The sequence below is a fragment of the Eptesicus fuscus genome, chromosome 8 (genome assembly GCF_027574615.1).
Source record: "Eptesicus fuscus isolate TK198812 chromosome 8, DD_ASM_mEF_20220401, whole genome shotgun sequence".
In the NCBI taxonomy this organism is placed as follows: Eukaryota; Metazoa; Chordata; class Mammalia; order Chiroptera; family Vespertilionidae; genus Eptesicus; species Eptesicus fuscus.
Window position 1 is genome coordinate 64,471,732 of NC_072480.1, and position 20,559 is coordinate 64,492,290.

Genomic DNA, 20,559 nt, shown 5'->3' on the forward strand with positions numbered 1-20,559 from the left:
TTTATCTTTGTTCTGGTTCTTAACCTTTTTTGCAGGGTCATAAATCCCTTTGAACATTTAATGAATGTTAGCAACTCTCCAAGGGGGAGGGGATGCGCAAACACCCGTAACAAGTTAGATAGAATTGCATGGGGCTCCACACTTTTCCGAATTGTCCGTTTAGCATATTACCCCATTTTTGCATTCTGAGCTGGAGGTACTCGGGTTGATTCCTTACTTTACAGTGGTTAAGTTGATGCACTCTCCCGACGTATTAGATTGAACTCTTAAGGCTTAATTGAATTGACTTCATGTCACCAAAAGCAAATTCACCCTTGAAAAAATACTCAGAAAATGCACCACTGACACACACACACACACACACACACACACACACACACACAGAAACACGGACATCACCTCATTTTAATAGGAAAAGAGAAACTTTCTCAGGGATAATCATAGCGCATTTCTATTTCGCTAGGACTACTTTCTACACTGAGCTCTAGGGTGTGCCCATGTCTTCCTTTGCAAAGTGTCAACACTAGCTGCTTCTATTCGCCTACTCCCGTTTTTCTCCCCCCTCTTAGCACTCACTCCTAAGAGGTCTTGTTTGTTCTGTGCAGTCACTGTCCCACACGGGAATGCGCCAACACATCCATGGCTTGGAGCCTGTCGGTGCTGACACCTCTGAGTAGCTGTCTATTGGAGCAAGGATTTGCTCTGCTTCCCCATTTGTTTCCTTATCCTGCGCCTAACCAGGTGTTTCCCGACCTTCTTCCCGCCTCCATGAGCAAGTACTCCCCGAAGCACCAACTCTGTAGTAGGGGTTAGCCTGCTGCGGGCAGCGCGGTGAGAACATTTCAAGATGTTTAAAGCAGACAAAGCAACAAGCCGGGGGCGCCAGGCAAGCGGGGCTGCTCCCCGGGGCCCCCGGGGGCTCTAGATCGGAATTTGGAACAGGAACCTGAGCGCCGGAACTTCTCGCCCGGCAACTACCCAGCGGGCCCGCCGAAAACCCGGAAAGTGGATTTCGTCCCGGAAACTCTTCAGCGGGCTTGCGGCGGCTCTCACTGAGCATGTGCAGGCGGCCTTGCGCATGCTCCGTCGAGGTCCGGTTCGGTTTGTGTTGCGGGATCCGCGGTGTCTCCTAGCGTAACCGGAACTGTCCGTCGCGGGGCCGGCCTCCCTCTGCTTGGGCGGCTTTGGCACAGTCTCCGAGCCTCCCCGTCCCTCGTTCTCTCTTCACCCCTTCGGCGCGTCGGCCCCTTTCCCCGAAACAGCCGTCATGAGCGCGAGGCGGTCGGCGGCGTCTCCCCCTCGGTGGCCGCGGCTGTGGCTGTTGTGGCTGCTCCTGCTGGGGGCGGCCCCCGGCCCGCGTCGGGGCGCCGCTTTCTACTTGCCAGGCCTGGCACCGGTCAACTTCTGCGAAGAAGATAAAAAGAGCGACGAGTGTAAGGTGGGTGAGGCCTGGTGGACCTCGAGGTGCAGTGTCAGAAGGGGAAGCCTCCCTCTGCCTGGGAAGCTGGGGTCCGAGGGGAAGGGGGCGTAGCAGTGGGTGGGGTCAGGCGTCTCCTGCAGCGCTGGGCTGGGTCCGCTGTGGGTCGGAGGCCCCAGAATGGCCCTGTAACGGGCTTAGATTCTGGAGGACTCGGCCTCAGGCTCGCCCCCCGTCCGGCAGGTCAAGTCGCACCAGCCACTGTATCCAGTTTTCCTGGGATTGGACGCGTGCATTTCAGCAGCGAGCGTCCCCGGAGTGAAAGTGTTCGCTCACCGCACGGTGCCACGCACTCCGAGCAAGTGGACCACCAGGGCTTCCAGTAACTTTTTATTTCGTTGCTTCCTATTTCCTTCTACTGGAACTCTTGGTTGGTCACGAGAGCTTGGTCTTTCTAGGACTTTGATAATTTAACTTCCCGATTAACAGTTGGTTCCTTAGTTATGGAATATAATACCCTGAACCGCGTAAACTGCATTCATAAAGAGTTGCAGTAATGGTTGAAGCAGTTCATTTCTACCCTTTAAGTGTAAAAAAAAAATTAATATACATAATTCCACTATTTAGTTTCGCTGAGATTGTTTTAAACACTTAAAAAGAGCAGACGGCAGGAGAAACTGGTGTTTTCTTCCTAGAGCAACTCTTGAAAACGTTGATCTTCTAAGACCTTCACACTCAAGGTTTTCAGTTTAACTGCTAGCAAAAGAGACACAAGTAAAAGTAAGCTTTTAGATTATTTGGCATAGGGCATAATGATATACATACACATTTTAAGTTGGTAAAACAACATTTTGGGTTTCAGGATCTCTTTGAAACCATTAATTTTAACAATTCAAATAATCGTTTGGCAAACTTTTACAATCTATAAATAGGTTTATTTACTACGTTTGATTTTAAAAATCTGGTGTTTATTTTATTACTACAGGCTTTACAGTAGCTGTTAATATTGAGCTTATTGTAGGGCATTAAAGAAGCTATTAAATTTTTCATAGCATTTTACAGTTCCTGTTTAAGAATTTGGATCTCTGGAAATGTCTAAGGATCTTTAAGGTTTACTGAAGTCAATATTAGCACTTGAAACTGTAACTCTCATACTTTGTAATGCAAGAAGCTTTCACTCTGAGTGTTCTGACTGGAAGAATATAGTGCTTCCAAGTGGAAGGAAAAGCTAGTCTCACAAGCACACTGTTTTTTCCACTAAATATTTTAGTAACCAGCCTTTAAAAGTTAGTATGTGGTATTTAAATTTAACAACAATTGTGTACTGTATTCCTGGTGCCTCAGAGACAAGAAGCATATCTCTGTCTTGTAGGAACCTCAAAATAAAGGATATAAATTTATGAACAGATTACCAAAATCTGATATGTTATTGAAGATGTATGTCCAAAGTGCCTTAAAACAGAAATGAGGAAACATCTGTGGATTGGAGTCTTCAGGGAAAGCTACAGAGAGGAAGTGACATTTGAAATGGACTTCAGAAAGTGATTATGAGTGAAATTTACGGGTGGTCTGCCAGTTAGATGATTTTTGTTTTCTCAACAGGTCCTCCTTTAAGTAGCTACTTTTTAGTTGACTTTTGGCTCATTTCAGAGACCTTTGGGATTTTTAATTTTCAAAGGTATAGGAATAAAATAGGCAAGGCACATTTTTCTGAAATGTTTGGATTTCATCTTTGTTGCCAACTGCTTTCACATATTGGTCAGTTGAAACAACTCTTTGACAAGAAGAAAGATGTACTTTTAGCAGTTTTTGTTTTACCCTACAAATTGACTAACAGGTAAGAGAGCTTGAAGTAAACTTTAATATTTCTTCTCTGCCACTCAAAGAAAAGCAGTAAACAGTTTAACATTTCAATTGCTTCATTAAGGATATTAAAATTTTTTCTCTCATCTATTCCGTATTTGTCAAGGACAGTCTTGTGTACACTATTCAAAAAAGCTGAAGGCACTTATTTTAAATAGTAGAAATGGGAGTTGTGAAATGAGAATAATTATTTCCAGAAGATGCTGTTAGAGTAGGGAGTCAAGAGTTGGATAAATAGGGCATGTCATTGATAGTTTCCATCAGTTTTTCCATGTGTAACAGGGGATAATCATATTTGCTTATTACTTCCCTTGAAAGATGTGCATTTCTTAGAGGCTAAGTACAATATTTATCACCATTGTGATATTATAAAATATTTATAAATGTAGAGATGGAACATGTATGGATATCTTCAGCATAAATATAACTTATGTAGTATAGTCTTTTTTAAAATTAAATTTAGAGAGAGAAATATCGATTTGTTCTTCCACTTATTTATGTATTCATTGGTTGATTTTTCTATGAACCCTGATGGGATCAGACCAGCAACCTTGGCCTATCGGGATGAAAATCTAACTGAGCTACTGGGCCAGAGCTTACGTAGCATAGTCTTTATATATACTGTAAAGTTCATGCCCTGCATTTAGCTCACTGTATATAGAGAGACAGTCAAAAGAACCCTGAGGATTTGGTCATTTTCTCCTTGCAAAATATTTTATGTCCAGTTTAGTGGCAGAGGAACAAAAGTTCAGTGAACATGAAATTCTACTTATATTGCTCTGACTTTCAATTTATAATCTGTATTAGCATTTATAAATGCTGTGACTATTCTGTGGCTTACTTTTTGGTCATTACATGTATATACATTTGAATAGTGCACATTCTTATTAGTTTTTATTAATTACTAGAGGCCTGATACACGAAAATCCGTGCAAGAGTAGGCCTTCCTTCCCCTGGCTGCAGGCACTGGCTTCCCTCCGGCACCTGGGACCCAGGCTTCCGTCCTCCAGCCACTGGCAGGCACCCAGGACCTGGGCTGGCTTCACCTGGGCAGCCCACAGGCGCCCAGGACCTGGGCTGGCTTCCCCCCAGCCCTGGTTTTGTCTGGAAGGACGTCTGGAAGACGTCCAGTCTAATTAGCATATTACCCTTTTATTATTATAGAAAGCCCGATGCACGAAATTCGTGCAAGAGTAGGCCTTCCTTCCCACAGCTGCTGGCACCGACTTCCCTCTAGCACCCAGGCCTGGGCTTCCCTTGCAGCCCCAGCTTTGTCCTGAAGGTCAAAGGTCGTCCAGTCTAATTAGCATATGCTTTTATTATTATAGAAGATAGTAATTCATTCTATTACTATACTATGGTTTGCTTAACCATTTCTTGCTTGCAGGGCATTTAGATTTAAATAGCTTTGCTAGAATGTATTTAGCAGGAATTACTTGCATATTCCCAAATATAAAACTACTAGGTCAAAGGCAAGAAGCAATTTTATAGCTCTGTTTAATATTACCAGGTTTTTTCCAAGGGAAATGGGTTTGCTTTACCAATGCCATTAGCTAAATGATTCCATGTCTCCACAATATTTTAAAATTTTTATTTATCAACTTAATATCTATGTGATGGTGCTTAAAACATTTTAAAAATACATAAACTATTTATTGTGTGTTCACTACCCCAAGCCAAGTCTCCTTTCATCACTATTTATACTCCCTTATACACTCTTCTCCTTCCTCCCACCGCCTTTACCCTCTGGTAATCACCATGTTGTTGTCTGTGTCTATGAGTTTGTGTGTCTGTGTGTGTGTTGTGTGTGTGTGTGTGTTTTCCTTAATCCCTTCACTTTTTTCACCCAGCTCCCTTCCCCCCTTCCCTCTGACAGCTGTCAGTCTGTTCTCTGTATCTATGAGCCTCTGTCTATTTTGTTAGTTTATTTTGTTCATTAGATTCCACATATGAGTGAAATCATGGTATTTGCCTTTCTCTGACTGGCTTATTTCACTTAGCATTGCATTCATTGCTATTGAGGTTTCTCTGTTTTTTTAATTCTTTTATTTGTCTTCTTTTTGTTAGTTTTTGAAACCAGAGTAATAAAGAATTGAACCATGGTTTTTTCCCCTCCATTTTACTTTATTAAAATCAAGGGACAATAAGTTGACTGCAATAAGTAGAATAAATCTCTGATCAGAAGCGAATAGATCTTCACAGGTTAAAATGTGCGGTTCTAATCTACTTTGTAAAAGGTTTGGCTATTTCAGTTAGCTGCCACATGCTGTTCAGCTTTAGAGTGACTCTTAAGTGTGGTGAGTGGCATTCTGATAGCTGAAGATTAGTGAGCAGTTAGTTCATTGTTGCCGCTTTTAAAGTAATTATTGGCTTGTCAACATGAATTCAAACCTAACAACTAAACTTTCCAAACATCTGCCACTCTTTTACTATTTGATGTATAGGTCATGTTCTTAAATGAAAGATTAAGGTTTTCTTTTCTGTCCAGTAAGGGAAAATGACCAAATATACTTACTAGTGGCTTTTAAAAAAAGGATTGTTTAGCCCTGGCGAGGTGACTTGGTTGGAGCATCCTCCCGTACACCAAAAGGTTGTAGGTTCGATTCCTGGTCAGGGCTCATATGGGAGGCAACCAATCGATGTTTCTCTCTCACATCCATGCCTCTGTCTCTGTCTCTCTGTCTGTCTCCCTCCTTCCTTCCCTATGTCCCTCCTCTTCTTCCTCTTTCCTTTCTCTCTAAAATCAGTAAAAACATATCCTCAGGTGTGAATTAAAAAAAAAAAAAAGAATGTTTAAATGAATTTGTAACTTTTTGATAAAAAGGAAACTTTATCATACTTTTAAACTTCCTTTCTTGCTAGTTATTTTTAGAAGCTTTTAATAAATGGTACGTCTGTTATTTTTTGGAACCATTGCCTATAATATGGAATAAGTCAAATTTAAGGAAACAGTTCTTAATGTTGCTCTGAACAGACACAAATATGAATTTATAGCCACTTGTTTTAATTTGACCATAGAAATAGCTTGAAGATTTTAAAATACCTAAAGAAAATATGTAATTTATGTTGTTAATATAATTGACATATATTTATTTATTGATATTTAGTTTCATGTTCTCGTAGTTTTCTCTGGAATAATAGCATTGATTCTTAGATTCTGGAAACTAATCAGTGTGTAGCAGTTATTGATATTGTTTCAATATAAAATTTGGCATTGGAAAGAATAACTGACTAGGATAAATTCACATTCCAACAATTGTTCTTCCTTCTGTGAAAAAGACATGGAACTGAGTTAGAAAGTTTGCTTTCAGAAATAAAATTTTTGATTAACATTATTTTAATATTGTAATTGTTCATTATGATGGATCTGAGAGCTAGGGTTAGAAAGCAAGCAAGATCAATACAGGTAAAATAATGTCCTGCTACCCTGGCCAGTGTGGCTTAGCTGGTTGGAGCATTGTTCTGTGCACCAAAGGATCTCTGGTTGGATTCCTGGTCAGGGCACATATCCTGGGTTGTTGGTTCAATCCCGATCGAGGTGTGTATGGGAGGCAGTCGATCGATGTTTCTCTTTCACATTGATGTTTCTCTTTTTCTCTCTTCCTCTCTCTTGAATCAATGAAAAACATATCTTTGGATAAGGATTAAATAATAATACTTATTATTAACTAGAGGCCCGGTTCATGAAATTCGTGCGCGGGGGGGGGGGGGTCCCCCCCTCAGCCCAGCCTGCACCCTCTCCAATCCGGGACCCCTCGGGGGATGTCCAACTGCCAGTTTAGGCCTGATCCTAAAATTGAATCAAGGTTCAATCTAGGTTCTGGGGACCGGGCCTAAACCGGCAGTCGGATATCCCTCTCACAATCCTGGATCACTGGCTCCTAATCGCTCACCTGCATGCCTGCCTGGTCGCCCCCAACTGCCCCACCCCCCGCCGGCCTGATCGCCCCTCACTGCCTCTGCGTACTGGCCTGATTGCCCCTAACTGCCCCCCCACCCCCCCGCTGGCCTAGTTGCCCCCAACTGCCCCCATCTGCCGGCCTGGACACCCCTGACTACCCCCCCTCCCCCGCCGGCCTGGTCACTCCCAACTGCCCCCCCTGCCAGCCTGGTCGCCCCTCACGGCCCTCCCGCCAGCCTGGTCGCTCCATACAGCCTGCTTGTTCAGTCGTTTGGTCATCCCTCACTAACCCCCCTGCCCGCCTGGTCATAGATAGCCATCTTGTGAGGGCGTGAGGGTTAATTTGCATATTACCTCTTTATTATATAGTATAATAATAATAACAATGTCCTGCTGCCTTGGTTCTCCAAAAAGCGAAGCTCCTCAAACAAAATCACAGACATGGGCTCCACCCCTCGTACCCTCAACATACCCAAACACAAATTCTAGAGACTGGTCTGTGCTGTCAACCTTAGAGCCCAGTTCCTGTTCTTCTTTGCAATTTTATATCCATGTCTTTTCAGTAAGTGTTGTAGTTAATTGTAGCCACTTTAAGTGTGTTCTACAAGGTGATTCTCTGTTGTCATTAAAATTAAATAAGTATCCATGAAAGGCTTTGGATGAAAGGTGTGAATATTTTTTTCTTTGCTCTTGTTACTCTCAACTTTCAAACCTATTTTTGCCTTTTGCTAATAATGATAATGATTAAGATGACACATATTAACCTGGCACACACAATTGTAACACAAGTGTCATCTTTATTATTATTAATAATAATGATATCATTAATACTCAGAACAACCTTGTGATTTTTATTTTATTTTTTTGTTAATCCTCACCCAAGGGTATTTTTCCCATTGATTTTTAGAGGGAATGTGAGGGAGTGAGAGAAATATCTATGTGAGAGAGACATAGCGATTGGTTGCCTCCCACACGTGCCCTGACTGGGGCCTGGGATCAAACCTGCAACCCAGGTATATGCCCTTAACCAGGAATTGAACCTCGACCCTTCCGTGCAAGGGCTGGCACGCTAATCACTGAGCACACCTGTCATGGCAATCCTGTGATTTTTAGATGAGGAAACTAAAGCTGGGTAAGACAGAGTAACCTTCTCAAGAATATATAGCTAGTACAATATATAGATGTTGTATTATATAATTGTACACCTGAAACCTATATAGGTTTATTAACCAATGTCAACCCAATAAACTCAATAAAATAAAATAAAATCAACATGAAACAGATTTTTAAAAAAAGAATACATAGCTAGTAAGTAGTGAAACCAAGGTGCAAAACCAGGAGTGTCTGAATCTGGAGTCTGTGCTCTTCACCTTGTTGGGGTACTGCTGTATCTTCCACCTGAGCGCTCTCTACTTCTTCTCCTGCCTTATTCTGGAGATTCCTGGTGCTTACAATCCTGGACTCCCACAGTTAATACAGTCACCAGCAAAAACCTCTTTACCCATGTAATCTTTAAGTAGTCAGATTTTATATTTATTCCTTTCTTTGGTATAGTCTAAAATTGAAATTTTACTTTTCTGTGGGGAGAGGAAGAACCTTAGCATCTAGGACATCAGCTTCTGGGCATTGCTGGCCAAGTAATTCCTAGCTCGTGAGTACCCATTCATGTGTTCCACCATTTTTATTGTCTGATGTCAGATTTCCCTTCAGAATTTTTGCCACTATAAATACTTCTTCGGTGTTTAACAGTGGAAGCTTTTCTAGTTTTTCTTTTTTTGTGGCTCTGCCTTGGTATATTAAACCCTTTTATCACTAGTCACTTGCTTTGATCCTTGTACAAAGTCAAATTTCTTCACTGAGATTTCTTTCTACCTTGAAAACCAATTATAGATGTGGGGTGGGGCAGATGTGATGGCAGTCAGGTAAGATGTAATAAAAGCCGAAACAAAGGAACAAGGAAATATAAAAATGCAGTCTGTGGCATGGCCCCATGTGCTTTACTTAAGGGAATAAAATAGATGTAGTTGTGACCAAAGCTGGGATCAAATGTAAAATGGACATATTAGGTCTTGAAATAAAATTGTACATTTAGAAAAAGGATTTAGAAGAGAGACCATAGATCTCTAAATTAAATTAAACTATTTCCATTAAAAAGTTTTTATGGTTGATTGTAATCAGTCTTTCTAAGTATTTCTTTAGAACTTACAGTCTTGATTTAGGTTTTATCTGTAACTTCCTTAAAATGTTTAATGTAACAACTTTTCATGCTTGTAATAACTTCGTTTAGGACATTTTGAAAGCAGGAGTGAAGTAATTAAGTACCCCATAAGGCTCTTTTAAGTTATGTCAGTAATATTTTGGAGATGGCCCCCTCTACTTAAGGCAAATTTCCAGAAGGAGAGGCACTTAATTAACTTTTGGATGAGGAATAAAGAAGTTTAGAGAGGAAAGTGACCTTAAAATTACTCAAATATTGTCCTCTCATAGTACATTGCTATTTTAATGATAAGAAAATTAAATCCTATAGTGATTCCATGAGTGCCCCCAAGAACATATAAATAGCTTTGTCACTTTTTCTTTTACTTTCTTGAGTGTATGCCTTGTTTCCCCATCTGAAGGCTAGTATTGATGTATTTTCTATTATATTACAGTATCTAGTTTAGGACACTGTATTAAATAAATGTGTTGATTGAATGAATTTCTTCTGGTTTCTCAGGATTTGTTGTTAATGTTCTTTAGTTTTCACATACATTGCAAATTCTATAATTTCCCCCATTTAATACTTCTTTTGAAGTCATCTTTCCTGCTGCTTGAACATTTTTCCACCCTAAAGTTTAGTTTTTTTACCTTATTTCTTACTGCTTGATAATAAGACTAAAAGTCTGTTTTCAACATTAAATCCTTTTCTTTTTTCAACTCTTAATTGTGACAATTTTCAAAATTCAGATATGTTGAAAGGATAGTATAATGATGACCTGTATATCCACCAAGGTCCCTAGAGTTAACAGCTGTTTATATTTTTCCCTATTTGTTTTATCTATGTGTGCATTTATATTTTAATCTTCATTCGAGGATGTGTTTTCTTTTTTATTGATTTCTAGAGAGAGAGGAAAGTAGGGAGGGAGGAGAGAGAGACAGACATTGATGTGAGAGAGAAAAATCGATTGGTTGCCTCTTGTACACGCCCCGTCCAGGAATTGAACCTGCAGCCATTTGGTGTTTGGGAAGATGCTCCAACCAATTGAGCCACCTGGCCAGGGCTGTATTTATATTTTTTAGGGATGAATGTCATGATATCTGTAGCATACTTTTGCCCTTATCGAAACCACATAAACTCATTAGTGTCTCATTTTCTTTCTCCTTCCTGTCAGTTTTTAACATTTGCTCTAATGCCATATTACAAAGATCACATTCTTACTACTTTTCAAATTTTCTTGTTTCACTATAAGGATCAATATTTAAAACAGAGTATTGTAAATGTAGTATATTTACAGATGTTGCAAATTGCTCTATTTTATGTTAAAGGTATTATTTTAATTTACATTTCTTAGCGTGTTTTAAAGGAGATGATGATTCTTAAATTTTCAGATTTTTACAATTTAAAAAAGGAAGAATGAATGAAAGTGCTATAAAAATAGTCATGATAAACTGAATATCCGAGGTATGTTTTGATTAGTTCACTGAACAACAGAAAAAGGGTCCATAACATACATATATATATATATATATATATATATATATGCATTTGGATTCTGATGTATCTTCATAGCAGTGAAAATTATAATTAATGAACATTATTTTGTCATTGTAAGCCATCAGCTGGAATTTGGCCTTCACAACAGTTAATATATTTGTGTATTCATGCATGTTGTAATGCTTATCTTTTTAGCTAAAATGACCAATGATAAGGTCTTGACTGTTTTATGCAGAGACATATTGTCTTTGTGTGTTTGAGATGGTTTTGCCATTGAGTTGTAATTTCATTTGAGTAGAAATTTAGGAGTTGTTTATGACACTATGTTCAGTACTATATATAAAGACTAATGTCTTCCATCTTACAACATGAATATTGAATGAACATTTTAGTGGATAAGCAGTGTAGCTTAGATAGTCCTGATTCTGAATATCATAATTATTTTATTTTATTTATTTATGATGTACTTTATAAACATTAACTCATCAATACCCCATATGAGGTAAATACTGTTATCCCCATTTTGCAAATAAGGAAACTGAAGCACCCATGAGGAAACACATTGTTAAATAACTTGACTGAAGTCACACAAGTAGAATTTGCACCCAGGCAAACTGGCCTCGGAGTCTGTACTCTTGCCTCTTACGTTTTGCTGCTTTTCCCATGGCAGTGTATTATTTGTTTGTTGTACATCAAACATCTTGTCTTGCTTTGGGATGTTAACAAGTATACAGAATGGGCTGACAACACTAGTGAATGAGATCAAAATGACAAATGTGGCTTTATACCATTCCTGAGAGCCTCATGATCACGGACTCCAGAGGCAGCTATAGCGGGCTAACTATAAAAATGGCTTGTCCCAAGTAAATAACTCCTTTTTAGTTCTTTTTGGTTAGCACACCAATTGCTTACTTGCTTTTTCAACTAAAGAATTCTGTTATGTATAGCAATGAATTCCTGCTAAGAGAGTAGGCATGTGTTTTAGGTTCTGTGGAAAAAAGAACCTGAAATACACCTTGGAGAAATTTTGGGAGCTTTGATAAGAAGATGTAGCTTTAAATTAGCCCATATTTCCTAGGAAACTGATACAGCTTTTCTTTCCCTCCCCCATTGTTGAACTTGATCTTGTCTTGTAATTTTCTTTGTTGTTAATACCACGTAGTTCAGCATTCTCAAATTGATCAAAGCAGCCCTCTAAAGTTAGCTCATGTTGTCGTTGTCCATCTTCTGTTTGTTTACGATTACACAAGTGCATGGGATTCTATTTCTAGTATAGCTGATCTAGAAATTTCTTACCAACTTGAAAGCATGTCTTGATTGCAATGAGAATGTTTTAAAACATTTAAAATATAAAAATAATTTTTGTGCTGCATAATGAAATACTGAGTTTAAAAATCAGGTTTTTAAAAAACTATATTGATGTGAATGGTTTAGTTAAAATATCTTATTTATTTTTTTAAAATTTTAGAACTTAAAAGGCATTTGGAAAATATTGGCTACATTTGCACCTCTTAAGAATTATTTTGGTGTAATTTAAATGTATATAAGTCCCACTTAGTGAATGGTTTTATAAGAGAATTGTTACAGTGGGTTGGTTATAATGAAATTTCACATTTTATACATGTCAAATTCATTTTAAATTCTAAGCATGATTTAAGTTTTTATTTTCAGTTGTTTATATTCTAATTCTGTGTTTCCTTATTTTCAGTCTGACATAGAGCTATTCGTGAACAGGCTTGACTCGGTGGAATCTGTTCTTCCTTATGAATATACGGCGTAAGTTTTCAGCTTGATTTTTATATAAAATTTTATGTGACCAATCAGAATTTTGTGCACCTAGAATTTTATTTTCTCCACAGATGTATAGGAAACACATTGTTAAATAAACAGATATATATATAAATTTACATGCTTTTAAAAATGGACAGGGCCTGAAAACATTTTTAAATGGGTAGTCTTGATTATTAAAATGTAAAATGTGTTTTTTATGTCACTGCAATACAATAGAAGCACCAACTAAAACAAGGGATTTTCTTTTTCATCTGACTGGACAAAGCCATTTTGTTCTTTTTAAGTTTTTTAATAATACCCCCTCCCATTTTTAAACAAAATCCTATATGCCACATAATTAGTCCCCAGAAATACTTACTTTAATGTCTGGTCCTCCACATTTTTTCTCTGCATATTCTAACTTATATAACCACATTTATACATTTAAAAAAAAATAGGTTCATGCTATTATACTTGATTTGCACCTTGGTTTTCTCACTGAATCTTTTGTGGGCATCTTTTCATGATAATACGCAACTACCTCAGTATTTTTAGTAGGTGTTTGTTATTCCTTTGTGGAGATTTGTGTCCATGTATGATTTGTTTCACTAATTTTCTGTTTCTGAACATTTGGTATTTCCATTTTTTAATATTATTAAAATGCTGCATAATACCCTTTATGCATTTGACCACTTTATATCCTATTTGGTGCAGAGCATAGTTCTTAAATTTTAGTTGTCTTCTAAATTTCTCTGGTATCTAAGAATTTTTGGAAAAAACAATATTTACTCTAGGAAAAAATATACACACAAAAAAGTAAGACTATCCTATAAGAATTCATGTTCTTAAATATATATGAGAAGAGAGTACAAAATTCATGAATAGATGAACCATAATTTATATTAAACTACTAGAAACTTGAATGCTTTTTCTAGTTCTTATTTGTTTTATTATATAAACAAACATCTCTCCTTAAATCTTTGTGAATATTCTTGGAAAAACTCAATGGATCTCTTAATCTAGTAGATGGAGAGTCTTCATTTTGGGCTTTCCCAGTCCCAGTTTTTTGATCACCTGAGATTCATCTTCCTCTTAGGGATCTAACTGATTTGTAGCCATCACTGTGCTGGTCTTAAGTACTCCATATCATTCCAGTGTGAACACAGAATTGTCTCTTAGTTGTTGTTGTTATTGTTGTTGTTTTGTTAATCCTCACCTGAGGATATTTTTCCGTTGATTTTTTAGAGAGAGTGGAAGGAAAGGGGAGAGACAAATAGAGAGAAACATCAATGTAAGAGAGACACAACAATTGGTTGCCTCCCACACAGCCTGATGGGGGCCTGGGATGGAGCCTGCAATCGAGGTACATGCCATTGACTGGAATCAAACCTGGAACCCTTCAATCTGCGGGCCGACACTCTATCTACTGAGCCAAACTGGTCAGGGCTGTCTCTTAGTTTTTTAATAGCAAAGTTGAAAGTAGGCTGTAATGTTTAAACAAAACTTTATTAAAATCTGGTTAGTTATACAAAGGAATATAGCACAGAGAGAAGCTTACAGCTGACTCCGGTCCCAGAGAGTCTCTCTAGCCATGCTTTTCAGATTTGGGATGTGTTGGCCAGTAAATCAGGATGAGGCAGAAACCCAGGGAAAATTGACACATCTTCCTTAAATGTCATTATTAAGTAAAGATTTGGATTAGAAAATTAAAAGGAGATAAGTTATGTAAAATTCACTTGAAGAGTAAGGATATAAATCATTTTATCATTGGAATGAAAAAAATAAATTACAATGTATCAGTCATAAAAATTTTATAATTTACATCTCATTGTAAGTATTTAAAAATCAAACCATTCTAAGGTACAATTTTCAGATGTTTGGGGCTTTTTTTTGGTTTTGGGGTGATGTGGTACATGGAACTTGGGAGTATGAATATATTTCTTACTCATCTATTAGAAGTGCTGTAATGATCAGCACCTAATCTTTATTTCACTATTTCCATTTATGTTTAAAAACTTAAATATTCTTTCCTCCAGGTTTGATTTTTGTCAAGCATCTGAAGGAAAACGCCCATCTGAAAATCTTGGTCAGGTGTTATTTGGGGAAAGAATTGAACCTTCACCATATAAGGTTTGTATTTAGTGTTATATGTTATTTAATTGCAATTTTTTCCTTAAAGAAAATGTTGAGATAACTTGGCTCTCATAACTAAAGAGGAATTCATTTCTCTTTTGCATACAGAAATAGTTTCTTGTGTTGTTGTTTTTTTAATATTTTTTTATCAATTTCAGAGAGGAAGGGAGAGGGAGAAAGAGATAGAAACATCAGTGATGAGAGATAGTCATTGATCGGCTGCCTCCTGCATGCCCCCAACTAGAGGTTGAGCCTGCAACCCGGACATGTGCCCTGACAGGAAATTGAACCATGACCTCCTGGTTCATAGGTCAAAGCTCAACAACTGAGCCATGCCAGCCGGGCAGAAATACGTAGTTTCTTAAAGTTACAGTTTAGAAGAATCCCTCCCCTTCTCACGATATGTCATGGATAAGTTCGTCTTAACAAGCACTGTTCTTTAGTGCTCAGACCCCTGCCTCACCTTACAGAGGGACCTGGAACCCAGCCTTCAGTCATGAAAAGTAGCCCCCAGCTGCTCCACATCTCCTTCCTCTCTTCGGGCACGGTGTCCATAGACTTTCTCTCTTAGCAAATACAGCAGGGCTTTGACTCCTTCATTGGGTTTTTGGGAAGCTAGCCTTTCTGTTTTGACCATTGAAAGTATATTTGGAGCATCTTTATATTTTTAGGGCATCAGTTAAAGCAATCTATGCACAATAAGATATTCTCTTCAAGATACATACTCATCATCACCCAAAATTATTCTACCTTTTAAATCTAGTATCTTTTAAGTCTATTATCCTTCTATATTGCTCAGTCCTGTGTTCATTTTACATCTGCTCTCCTGCTGCACAAAAAATAATGGTCTCTCTTTTTTAGAAAAATTAAGCTAGTTTATAATAATAATGTATCACCATATACTAGTAAAAAAAACAGTACAGAAGAATATAAAATGAAAACTAAATCTCTTCCTTCCAGTTTCACATCAGTTTCTTGGTTAATCTTTCCTGACATTTTACACACAGACAAGCATATATAAATAAAGTTAGATATGTTTTAACATATTCTGCACAGTGCATTTTTTCTTTAACTCTCTATCTTGGTCATTTGTTCACATGAGCACTCCTTTTATTTTTATTTTTTTTTTATTTAATTAGTGACCAGGTGCACGGATTCGTGCACATTGAAAAGAAATTAATTAGAAGAAATATTTTAATATTGCTATTCACCCTTTCTCTACAATAGAAGTGTCAACCAAATTCACAATCGACAATGACAGGTTGAAACACACGCATGCAATTGGCACTAGCAAGAGCTTTATATGTATCGCGCATGCGTGAGTCAACTTAGCCTTTTATAGATATAGAACAAACTTACTTAATTAGACCTGCTTTCTGATTTAGCTAAACTTTTTTCAGGCCAGTGAAGCACCCCAACTTCTCTTTCAGGTAATTGTCAGCAACACAGCAGTAAATATCAACATGAAGCAGATTATTATTGTCGATCACGCAGGGAGAACAAAGGGTAAAATATTTAACTGTAGCAGTGTTTGACTATATTCTGTGCAGTGAGAAAACCTGAAGTCATTTTTTAAGTACCACCGTTTCTTCTTTTCAGTCAGGTCAAATTTCTAAACTTTCTAAATCTTCATTTTCTGACTAATGAAGATAGGATTCTACCGAGTCTCCTATCTACCTACTATAGGACTTCTGTGAGGATCAAATGATATGAGGCACGGGAAAACACTTCACAGATATTTGGTTAAAGTGTAAAATGTTTGCACCTGGCTATAAAGCAAGTCATATTCCTGGGCTGAAGAAACTGCAAGGAGGCCAGTCGCTAGGGAGAGAAGTTGGGCATTGCTATGTGACGTCATTACCCGATGCCCACAGCCACCGTTTCTGGGCTGGGCTGGGCTGTGGGCCACATTTTGCACCATGGGGGTCTCAGTAGCATTGGCTGCAATTTGATGGGCTGTCACTCCAGGGTGGTGGCGGGGCCTGTGTCCCACTTGGGGGAAGCTGAGTGTTGCTTTGTGGGCGCCAGGTCCGCAGTGCCATTTCTCTGTAAATGGCCTGTGTGTGTCACAGCAGCTCCTGCGTTGAGCGTCTGCCCCCTGGTGGTCAGTGCGAGTCATAGTGAAACAGGAATTTTGGGGGGTGAAAAAGACAGGTTTAGGAAATTTTAGAAATTAAGGGGACCATGGAAGAAGCACAGTACTGCAGAGCAGCAGAAGATGTATTTCCATAGAATAGGGAAGCTGAAAAGCTGCATCAGGTACATGTCTATAGAATGAGGGAGCTGGGAATAGCAGAAGGTCTATATTTACAAAATAAAGGGAAGGAAGCCCCTCATCCAAAAGGAGAAGAAAGCCCAAAAGGAATAGGAAAACAATAAGGAAGGAGGGGAGGAAAACCTCCCATGTCCCATGTGAGGTTCACCTTTGAGCTCAGGAGTTACTATAGTAACCAGTCTGAGGGAATAGTGACCAATCAGAGGGGATATCAAGGTACAAAGATCTACAGCCTTTATAAGCTGTAGGAAAAAGGAACTTGTGGGACTCTTTCCCCCTCCCCATGTGGGACTCTGTGCTGTGAGATTCTTTCCCTTTCTCCACGTGGGAGTCTGTACTTGTTCTTCAATAAATTTCCACCTTTGCTATACCACCTTCTGTTCATGGATTCATTCTTTGACTCTATTGGACAAAGAGCCCAGGAACCAATCTGCCCAGGGGAACACCATGTGTTCAAGTCCAAAAATTCCATTTCATTAGCGACCAGTCGGACGGTAGGACACTTAGCATATTAGCCTTTTATATAGATAGATTTAAATATATATATATTAGAGGTCCGGTGCACGAAATTTGTGCATGGGGGGGTGTCCCTCAGCCCAGCCTGCACCCTCTCCAATATGGGACCCCTCGAGGGATATCTGACTGCCTGGTGGGATTGGGCCTAAACGGGCAGTTGGACATCCCTCTCACAATCCAGGACTGCTGGCTCCCAAACGCTTGCCTGCCTGTCTGCCTGCCTGCTGGCCCCTAACTGCTTCTGCCTTCCAGCCTGATCACTGCCTAACAACTCCCCTGCCAGCCTGATCGACACCTAGCTGCTCCCCTGCCAGCCCGATTGCCCCTAACTGCCCTTCCCTGCCAGCCTGGTCGCCCCTAACTGTCCTCCCCTGCAGGCCTGGTTCCCCCCAACTGCCCTCCCCTGAAAGCCTGTTCACCCCTAACTGCCCTCCCTTGCTGGCCTGGTCCCTCCCAACTGCCCTCCCCTGCAGGCCTGATCTCCTACAACTGCTGTGTCCACATGGGGGTGGCCATCTTTGACCACATGGGGGCGACCATCTTGTGTGTTGGAGTGATGGTCAATTTGCATATTACTTTTATTAGATAGGACAGTGATGGGCAACCTTTTGAGCTTGGTGTGTCAAACTTCGCCAAAAAACTGAGCATAACTCGGGTAGGGTGTCACTTTGAGGAAAAAACATTATTTCACAAATGTTTCATCCTCAGGAGCAGCAAATGTTTCATCCTCGGCGTGCGGCCGCCTCAGCGGCCGTGTGTCATCAGAAATGGCTACGCGTGTCAGTGCTGACACGCGTGTCATAGGTTCGCCATCACTGAGATAGGATGTTCTTATTGGTTTTTAGAGAGAGAAGAAGGGAGAGGGGGATAGAAACATCAATGAGAGAGAAACGTCAACCAGCTGCCTCCTGCATGCCTCCTGCTTAGGACCAAGCTCAAGCTCGCAACCCAGGCAGGTGACCTGATCAGGAATCAAACCAGTGACCTCTTGGTTCATGGGTTGACACTCAACCACTGAGCCATACCCAAGCAGGCTGAGCACTCATTTTAATGGCTTGACCCCAAGTTTTATTCTCCGCCTGACAGTTCTATCTCTTGGCTTCACATTCTTCTCTTCTATGGCTTATACCCTATGGTTAGCTGCCTTCCCTACTTTCTCACTAAGCACCTCATCTATCTCCCTTGGCACTTCATTACCTGAGCATCTATCTGTTCAGCAAATCCCCAAGCCTTGATTAGTCCCACTAGTCCTCTCACTCCCTCTAGCACTATACCTACACCTGAAGCTCTGGGAGAGAAGACACATAATTATGCACGCTTAATTCACAAGTTTTTTTATAGTTTTCAATCATTAGTATATTCTCTTAAAATACTGTAATTTGAGATTTTCTACCCTAAAGATGCCAGTAATTTAAAAAATTAAAAAAAAACAATAGATTTGAAGGTCTAATGGGATGAAGTCATTGGGAAAGGAGGAACTCCAGGTGTGTGGACATGAGTTGTATTGAGTAAGGCAAGTATCTTAATTGTGTAATATCTCCCCAATGTGATATTTTAAAAGATTACTTTAGGAGTTATTATATTCCTTTTTATAGCATAGGGTAATTTTCAGGCATATTTATTAAATTTTGAAATGAGCCCTTTTGGCTCAGTGGATAGAGTGTCAGCCCGAGGACTGAAGTGTCTCAGGTTCAATTCTGGTCAAGGGCAAGTGCCTCTGTTGCAGGCTTGATCCCCAGCCCTGGTCAGGGTACATGCGAGAGGCAGCCACACATCAATGCTTCTCTCTCTGTCTCTCCTCCTCCCTTCCACTCTCTCTAAAAATCAATGAAAAAATATCCTTGGGTGTGGATTAACAAAATAAAACAAAATTGTGCAGTGACCTTAAAATACTCCTATGGTCTCTCAGCCCTAGCTTTCTATGTATTTATCTCTTGGCCTTCAGAAATGATGGAAAGGGGAAAGAACATTAGTAACACCTTTAGTGAACTTAGGTGACAGCAAGAGTCTCTAGTAGTAAAGAGCCCTTAACAGCAGTAAATAGGGAAGAGCAGCAGAATATTCAAACCCATGGAGAAGTTTTATCCCTTTGGGGCTGACTGTCCCCCCTCCCCCCTTAGTAGGATTCCCCTCAGGGAATGTTTATTTATGTGTAAAGACCATGCCTTGCTCATGCAAAAGACCCTTCTTTTAGGCCTAATGCTAAGAGATCAGATTTTTTTTTAAGTGTAGTTTTTTTAAAAACATATTTTTTTTTTATTGATTTCAGAGAGGAAGGAGAGAGAGAGAAACATCCTATATAATAAAGAGGTAATATGCAAATTGACCATCACACCCTTGCCACAAGATGGCCGCCCCCATGTAGTCACAAGATGGCTGCCACAAGATGGCTGGCAGGGGAGGGCAGTTGTGGGCGATGAGGCCAGCAGGGGAGGGCAGTTAGGGGCGACCAGGTCGGCCTGGGAGGGCTGTTGGGGGGGGGACCAGGCTGGCAGGGGAGGGCAGTTGGGGGCAACCGGGCCTGCAGGGTAGGGCAGTTGGGGGTGACCGGGCTGGCAGGGGAGGGCAGGTGGGGGCAATTGGGTCTGCAGGGGAGGACCATTGGGGGCGATAGGGCCGGTAGGGGAGCCAGTTAGGTGTTGATCAGGCTGGCAGGAGAGTGGTTAGGGGCGATCAGGCAGGCAGGCAGGCGAGTGGTTGGGAGCCAGCAGTCTCGAATTTTGAGAGGGATGTCCCAAATTGGAGAGGGTGCAGGCTGGGCTGAGGGACACCCTTCCCCAGTGCATGAATTTCGTGCACCGGGCCTCTAGTCAATGATAAGATTGAATCATTGATCGGCTACCTCCTGCATGACCCCTACTGGGGATCGAGACCTCAACCCAGGCATGTGCCCTGACCAGGAATCTCTTGGTTCATGGGTCAATGCTCAACCACTGAGCCACACTGGCCAGGCAAGAGATCAGTTTTTTTTTAAGCCAGCCATAAATGTA

The 20,559-nt window shown here is 40.1% G+C and overlaps 1 protein-coding gene across 1 annotated transcript in view; it reads left to right on the forward strand.

Annotated features, from left to right (window-relative positions):
• The first annotated feature begins 1,089 nt into the window (after window positions 1-1,089).
• Window positions 1,090-20,559, forward strand: part of TM9SF2 (transmembrane 9 superfamily member 2) — a 71,158-nt gene continuing 51,688 nt past the window's right edge. The window contains exons 1-3 of the mRNA XM_008143969.3: window positions 1,090-1,438; window positions 12,584-12,651; window positions 14,682-14,775. Of these exons, the coding sequence (XP_008142191.1) occupies window positions 1,268-1,438; window positions 12,584-12,651; window positions 14,682-14,775 (333 nt within the window). The 5' untranslated portion in view covers window positions 1,090-1,267. The remainder of the gene's footprint in view (window positions 1,439-12,583; window positions 12,652-14,681; window positions 14,776-20,559) is intronic.